This window comes from Mus caroli, chromosome 2 (assembly GCF_900094665.2).
Source record: "Mus caroli chromosome 2, CAROLI_EIJ_v1.1, whole genome shotgun sequence".
NCBI lineage: Eukaryota > Metazoa > Chordata > Mammalia > Rodentia > Muridae > Mus > Mus caroli.
Genome location: NC_034571.1, coordinates 78,056,612 through 78,064,955, shown reverse-complemented (window position 1 = coordinate 78,064,955; position 8,344 = coordinate 78,056,612). Strand labels below are relative to the sequence as shown.

Sequence of the window (8,344 nt, the reverse complement as noted above, 5' to 3'; positions counted from 1 at the left end):
AAGGAAAGGAAAGGAAAGGAAAGGAAAGGAAAGGAAAGGAAAGGAAAGGAAAGGAAAGGAAAGGAAAGGAAAGGAAAGGAAAGGAAAGGAAAGGGGAAAAAAAGGAACTATCAATATATGCAACAGATAATGACATACAATACTGTGGATTCTAATGCTTGCTGAATATACAGGTGCCTTTGCCAATACTAAGCATAATTTTGTTTGGTTGGGTTTTTGGCAGGTGGGATGAGGTAGCTTTTCTCTGTGTAGTTCTGGCTATCCCCAAATTCTTTCTGTAAACCAGGCTGGCCTTCAACTCAGAGATCTGCCTGACTCTGCTTCCAGAGTACTAGGATTTAAGCATGTGCTACCACCATCTGAAATTCTGTTTGGTTTTGGGTTTTTTTTTTTTTCTAACAGGGTTTCTCTGTGTAGTCCTGGCTGTCCTGGAACTCACTCTGTAGACCAGGCTGGCCTCAAACTCAGAAATCAGCCTGACTCTGCTTCCAGAGTACTAGGATTTAAGCATGTGCTACCACCATCTGAAATTCTGTTTGGTTTTGGGTTTTTTTTTTTTTCTAACAGGGTTTCTCTGTGTAGTCCTGGCTGTCCTGGAACTCACTCTGTAGACCAGGCTGGCCTCAAACTCAGAAATCAGCCTGACTCTGCTTCCAGAGTACTAGGATTTAAGCATGTGCTACCACCATCTGAAATTCTGTTTGGTTTTGGGTTTTTTTTTTTTTCTATTTTAAGATTAAGTATAATTTTGTAATAATCTTCACTTAATTTGGAAGAGTCAGTAAGTATAAACCGTTGTTTAGGTGTATTGGGAGGGAGGGGGCCCCTCAAAGTTGCTTTCTTTTTTATGTTAGGCTGGTCTCTTGGTACCAAAGTTGATAGTGACTGTTTCAAAATACAACATGCAATCTCCAAAGTTCCACAGTATCTTACTATTAAAACTCACGCATAGGTTCCTGTAAACATGAGACTGTAAACGTATGAGCTCATTGCATATCCATGTGGCCATATGTTTTCCAAAGATTAGTTACTTCCTTGCAATCAACAATAGTAAATACCACCAACAGCTCAAAACTGCTGTTTTCCATGGCAAAAGACAATTAAAAGCTTGCCAGCCTGCAATGTTCCTGGATGTATCTTGGATACTAAATCTTTGCCATAGACAAACAGAAGCAAAAAAAAAAAACAAAAACCAACTAAATTAATAACAGTAAAAAGTAATAACATCTGCAAAACACTCCATCAACTCTGAAGTATTTAACTGCTAATTCCTGATGTAAGGCAGAGAATATATTTTCAGTCAGAAAAATTTCTGTATAATTTAATCTAAAAGATACACCCAGAGGGGCAAGTGCAGTGCCCATGATATAAAAAGCATACAATTAAAAAATACATGGAGCCGGGTGTGGTGGCGTAGGCCTTTAATCCCAGCACTCCGGAGGCAGAGGCAGGCGGATTTCTGAGTTCGAGGCCAGCCTGGTCTACAAAGTGAGTTCCAGGACAGCCAGAGCTATACAGGGAAACCCTGTCTCGAAAAACCAAAACAAACAAACAAACAAACAAAAAATACATGGAAAGGAGAAACTTTTAAACGGCGAGCTAACTAAAGGGGTCTGACAGAGTGGATGTGGGTGTAGCTCAGAGGTATAGCACAGACTCAGCAGCCTGGGCCCCTGGGTAGAACCCCAAGCTCTACTCTATCCATACAAAGAGATCATTCGCATATGGCGGGAGTGGTTATAATGTCTCCAATTGCTGCTTCTGTCGGGTTTTTTTGTTTGTTTGTTTGCTTGTTTTTTGTTTTTGTTTTTTTGGAGAGTGTGAGCTCAGGTCTAACAGAAAGCACTGACAATGTGAATCAAGCCGTGCCCTACATAAACAATGTCCATTTTTGCCAACCCCACCCAAGCTACAGGTTGCTTTAAGGACTGGTACCTATGATAATCATCAGTGTTCAGGAAAACGGTGACAAACCCTGGAGGCTGCCCCAACTACCTCAGACAAATACTTAGGTCACCTTCAAATGCACCTTGTATCACCTACCCATCAAAATTATGCCTTGCACCACCCCAAAACTAAATTGGGGGGTGTGGATTGTGGTAAGAAAAATGTGTTGTTACCCCAAGGGGTGCACTAAGAAGTAACTAAAGAAACCGTTTCTTTGGAAATACAATGTAGTAGACATCAAAAACATCATTTAAATCGGGGTTTCTAACACTAGTAGGGATGAGAATGATGCCAGCGTTGAGTCAAAGACAACTTTAATCCAAAAAAAACGACAATTCGACAAATCCTCAGGAACTTGCAACACGGGACGTGAGTAATTTGTGACCTACGTGACCTGCTGTTTTCTTCAGCATTGAAGTGACCTGCAGCGAGTGAAAACTCAGCAAATACCCTCGCTCTGTCTGAACAATGACCTAAATACTGGACTAGAAAGGAGCAGATGACGCATTCCATTCATCTGGTGGACCTTAAACGCGCAAAGGTCTCATAGTCCTTTACAATTTAATACAACAATTTGGCAATTTGGTCACTTTAGTCATCGGAGTGTCTAGAAGAGGAGTGAAAAAAAAAAAAAACAGAGAGAGAGAGAGAATATCAGACGAAGGAAGGGCTAATTTCAGAGAGCAAAAAGCACTAACTAGGAAGAGGCTAACTGGTTGGTACGGAAGAAAAAAATTCTGGGACCAAGTGAAGCAAGTTACGGAATGACAAGAGATGGCCAAAAGTCTCGCAGGACAAGCCTGTACAGATGTCTCACTTTTCCTGGATGCTTAGCAGAGCTCCTTCAAAGCTCTCTCGCACTGTCCCCAGCCAATCAGAAGAAGTTGGGGACAGAGTGAATCTGGATGCTGAGTGTCAGGTTGGGTCATCCCCACAAAAGTTTCATCCATGCCAGACCTGGGCCAACCGGGACATGGAAAGCGTAGGCCGGTTTGGGGACGGGAGGACCCTGGAGCCAGCGGCTGGGTGCGGATCGGCTGGGTGAGGGCGCGCGGTGGGGGAGGGGGCGCCTGGGGACTCGAGCGCGGCCACTTACGAGGACGTGCTGGGCTCGAAGAAGTCCACGGCGAATCCGAAGTAACTTCCCTCGGGACCCGCATACTCGGCGGGACTTTCGACGTCCAGGTTGAAGGCATCGGCGAGGGGCAGCAGGAGACCCGGCAGCAGCAGCAGGAGGCCGCCGGGGCGAGGGCGTAGCAGCAGCCACCCGGGAGCAGCCATCGCCGGGGCGCGCGCGGGGCGCAGAGCCGAAAGACTTCAGTCCCTGTCCCGGTGCTCGGTGGCCGAGGCCCGCCGCCTGCGCGTCCCCGAACTGCGGGGCTGTGCTGTGCGCTTGCGGTCAAGGGCGGCGGGGCGGCCGGGCGGCGCGAAGCTGAGCCGGGCGGCACCCAGGAGGAGCGGTGTCCGACCCGGGACTCCGGCTCTGTCGCTGGCTCGCGCGGAGCCTGGCGCTGAAAGTGGCGGGGCGAGCACAGTACCTCGGAGCCGAGAGCGGCACAGACTGGGGGAGGAGGCCGGGGAGGAGGAGGAGCTGGCCAGGCCCGGGCCGCCCCGCCGAAAGAGGAAGTCGCGCTCACGGTGGCCTCCCACAGGAGAAGGCCGGGCGCACTTCCGTGCGCGCTGGCGGCCGGTCCTCCGAGGCCGTCCCGGGACTGCGGCCCAGATCCAAAGGACCAGGGGGCAGTGGCAGCGCGCCTCCAGCCGAAGCCCTGCAAGCCCGGGGCTGGCTGCAATCAAAAAAAAAAAAAAAACCAGGCACACCCCGTTCACTGGTTCCTCCAGGCACTTCTGAGGGACTTTTGTTTAAGAATGCGGAAAGCTTTATCTGCTTCTCTTACTTCTGCCACTTAGCCCGGCAGGCGCTCACCAACAGAACTCTGTAATTATATGCCATTTCCCTCCCCTTCCATCCTCCACACACTGAACTTAATTATAAACTCCCAGAGGGTTAGCACAGCTCCTCCCGGATGCGGTGTTTGGAACTGGATCTCACTGGCTGACAAAAAACGTTGCAAGGCAAAGTTTAGGTGATGAGCCTCTCAAATCCACCCAGAAGACTTCAAGCCTGTTCTTGGATCTTCTCTTTTCTTTTACTTCCTTTTCTTTTTTCTTTTCTGTTTCTTGCTTTCTTTCGAAGGGGGTACGGTGGGAGGCAAACGGGTCACCCACTTGTTGGGTCACAAACGTGTGTGTCTTCAGTTCCAATTCTTCTTCTGGCCTCTGTGTGTATCAGGCGTGTACGTGTTTCACACCCATACACACAAAATAAGTTTTTTGGTTTGTTTGTGTTTTGTTTGTTTGTTTGTTTGTAAATTTGCTCAGTATTCTTGTGTTCTATGTATATCAAGTGCTAAACAATTTGATGAATGGGCCGGGAGTGCTGATCCATGCTTTTAATGTGGTGGCAAATGCTTTTAATCCTAGCACCATGAAGCGAGAAGCAGGAGGATCTGGTCTGTGTAGCAAATTCCAGGTTGGCCAGGCCTACAGGTAAGACCTTGTCTCAGAAGGGAGGAAGAGGAGAAAGAGGAAGAGAAGGAGCAAGATAAGAAGGAAGAGGAGGAGGAAGAGGAAAAGGGTGAGAAGAAGGAATGAAGAATTTGGTCAATAGGATAAAATGATAAAATATAAATGCATTGCTTAGGCCTTGCATACTTCCAAGTAAAGTAGTGGAGAATTTGAACTATTTTCCCAAAACTGTTAATAAAAATCAGTCCCAGACTAAGCACAAAGGCAGTAGGACCCCCCTGAGCCCAGTCAACATAAGAAGATCCCTGTCTCACACAGCAGAAAACACACCTCTGTGTCAGCATGCATTCATCTCATAACATAAGTAATAATAACATAATAATAACATAAGTAATCATGTGTTGGCTTGTGGATAGCCTTAGTGGGTTAATCAAGTTGAGTTTTAAAAACGTAAAAGATAAGCAGCAAAACTGTTGGGCAATCTTATCAGCCACAGGCTAATACCTATGTAAGACAGGAAATCCTATGTGGATACTTATGCTCAAGATCCTGCGGCTGCTCTTTCATTCCTTGTCACCATTTGGGATCAGAGTGTGGGGTTTAAGAGGCAGACAATGATTCGTGGAGAGCAAGAATGTTCTGTGTACTCCCTGTGTTCTCTGCATCTCTTTCTGAAAACCATGCTGCCGGCCAGTCGGGTACCCTCAGGTCTAGAGACTAAAGACAAGCCTGGGATTTTCAGTTTCTCATTCAGATGGTCATCATACACAATTTTTGAAAGAAATCGTGCCTTTTACTGGATGGAAATGAAAAATTACGGCATTTTCTTACATGATAACTACTTGAGATTTGTTCTTAACATGTGAATAAACTGCACAGCTTATTCTAACTATAGCCATTTAAATCCCACCTTAATACAGTTCTTTAACCACAAAAATTCCAAGTCTGGAAGTTATTCTATATGCTTCTTCCACAACTGAACAATCTAACTAGGACTTAAACACAGAAGATAGAACATTTCTACTATGTTTACAATTTGCTAACAAAATATTTTGTTTCTTTTTTTTTTTAAGTGGGGTGGGCTAGTAGACACCCTCATTTATTAGCCCAGGTTAAATTGGAATTCTCCTGTCTCTGTTTCCCAAGTACTGAAATTATAGGAGTGATCCACTCTCCTCAACTGTAATTTCTGAGTATTCCTCCCCAAACCCCATGTTGACCAAGGCTTCATGCACCCAAGACTGATCCCAAACTCTCTATATACTTGAGCACTCAAGGTGAGAATGCTCACCTTGAGCCCCTGATCCTCCTGTTTCCAGTTCCCAAGTGCTGGGATTACAGATGTGTGTCACATGCCTGTTTCAGAATTTTTTAAACTAAAACATCAGAACACAGCTCTTCAGCCATTTGTGCTTATACTGTGATTCATAAATGGAATCATGGGATAGTTTGAAATGTGGCCAGCAAATCTACAAATGATTGCTAATGCTTTTCCCCCCGCCTGTTCCTTTTTGTATACACATGACCTTGTGGTTAATGGAGATTGTAAGTCAAGCTTCTAAAAATGTATTTCCTTCAAGTCGTTGAGAAAAGTGAATACTTGTAACCAGAAGCCTTTACAAATGATAGTGTAGGTGCGGGTGAAGTTCCTGTAGAGACAGCCAAAGATGCCAATATAAGTTGCCAGGGGGATCTTCAAAAAAGTTGATGGGAAGAAAGGGTTCCATCAGTCTATGTCCTCTTTTCTTACAGCTTGACTGTGAGAAGAGCTACACAGCGGCTTTGTGAGCATGGGAAGCATGCTTAGCAATGGAGGTCAGGATCTAAGAATGACAGAGCAGAAAGAGTGAGTTTCTGACAACTGTGAATCCCCATTCCAGCCTTGGATTATAAGTCTTTACAATGTACATTCAAGAAAATATAGTGTTTCTATCTTTGTTCAAACTGCTATTATCTAAGTTTTCAGTACTACTTCCTTTTGTCTTTTTTTCTTACTTTCTTTTTTAAAGATTTATTTATTTTATTTTGTAAGGCAGTAATTTCAGCATTGGGAATACAGAGGCAGGCAGATTTCTGGCTTTGAGGCCAGCCTGGTCTAAGAGAGAGAGTTCCAGGACAATCAGGGCTACACAGAGAAACCCTGTCTCAAAAATATCATCATCATCATAAAATTTTAAAACAGCAAAACAAAAACAAAAAAAAATTTATTTATGTTATGTATATAGGTGTTTTGTCTGCATGTACTTCTGGTTACCAGAAGTCATCGGGTCCCATGGCACTACAGTTATAGATGGCTGTAAGATGCCTTGGGGATGTTGGGAACCTCTGGAAGAACAACAGCCAGTGCTCTTAACTCCTGAACAATCCCTCAATAACCTCAGACTAACAGATACATCCACCTTAGTTTCCTTAACAAGACATTTAAAGTGAGCACAAAATATTTGTACTTTTTCCTGACTTAGATGGATATATATATGTGTGTGTGTGTGTGTGTGTGTGTGTGTGTGTGTGTGTGTATTCCTGGTTGGTTGGTTGGTTTAAATAGCTAAAACACTGCATCGTGTGGCAGCTCTGTTGCTTTTTCAGAGTTATCATTTACTGAAGCGAGAGTAAACTCACTTGTAGGTTATGAAGAGTTTCAGACACTCTGTCACAGGTGCTCCAATGGCCGGTATTTAGACAACAAATTTGAGTTAAGCTCTTGTGAGTGATTCTCCACGTTTTGAATGGGCTGGTCCCTTCCCTAGCTTTAGTACCTTTGTAAATGATTCACTTGGGGCTTTTTCTGGAGTCTCCACCATTACTTCCTCTAAAGTTAAAGGGATAATTAAGAATTTCTACCCATCTATCATCAAGGAAATGTGCCAGGGGATTTTCATGAAATGTTAAGTATTTGGATTTAACAGGAAATGATTATGTTCACTAATATGGAGATCTTAATTACATAATTGAATTAGGCTTAAATCTCAGGAGCAAAATGAATTAAAGGCTTGGTACAGATTCAGCATTTTTTACAATTAGATTTTTTTTTCTATTATTTGGTTTTGAAGTAGTAATTACTACTATGAAGATAGTTTACCCAAATTAATTCTACCATTTAGATATAAGAGTCTTGGAAGTGAGTTAACATTGTTACTTTTTTCACTCCAATTACCTCATTTTAGTTGTTGCTGTTTTTGTTGTTCATTGTTGTTATACAGACAGGATTTCACTATGTAGCCCACACTGCTGAGAATATAGCTCAGTAGTAGAGCATCTCCTGATATTCATAAAGCCCTGAACTCAATCCTCAGCACTGCCACAAAACAGAACACACAACAAACAAACACAAAACATATGTAACCCAGGCTGTATTTGAACTCACAATCCTCCTGTTTCAGCCACCTAAGTGTTAAGATTAAGGTATGCACCAGCTCACTAGGCTTCATTTTAGCTATTCTATTTCCATAGAAATTATCTTAAAACTAATTATAAGAAAGCCAGGTGTCGGGGGCTGGAGAGATGGCTCAGCAGGACAGAGCACCCGACTGCTCTTCCGAAGGTCCTGAGTTCAAATCCCAGCAACCACATGGTGGCTCACAACCATCCGTAACAAGATTGACTACCTCTTCTGGTGTGTCTGAAGACAGCTACAGTGTACTTACATATAATAAATAAATAAATCTTTTAAAAAGAAAAAAAAGAAAGCTAGGTGTGGTAGCACATACCTTTGATCCCAGAACTCTGGAGGCAGAGACAAGTGGATCTCTGTGAGTTCAAGGCCAGCCTGGGCTACAAAGCAAGTCCAGGAGAACTCAGTTACACAGAGAAACCCCCGTCTCAAAAACAGAAAGAAAGAAAGAAAGAAAGAAAGAAAGAAAGAAAGAAA

At 43.7% G+C, this 8,344-nt stretch overlaps 1 protein-coding gene across 2 annotated transcripts in view; it reads right to left on the bottom strand.

The window, feature by feature from the left end:
- Nucleotides 1–3,664, bottom strand: part of Itgav (integrin subunit alpha V) — an 83,105-nt gene extending 79,441 nt beyond the window's left edge. For both annotated transcript variants that reach the window (XM_021184288.2, XM_021184294.2), the window contains exon 1: nucleotides 3,044–3,664. In XM_021184288.2, the coding sequence (XP_021039947.1) occupies nucleotides 3,044–3,228 (185 nt within the window). In that variant the 5' untranslated portion in view covers nucleotides 3,229–3,664. The remainder of the gene's footprint in view (nucleotides 1–3,043) is intronic.
- Between the last annotated feature and the right edge of the window lie 4,680 nt (nucleotides 3,665–8,344).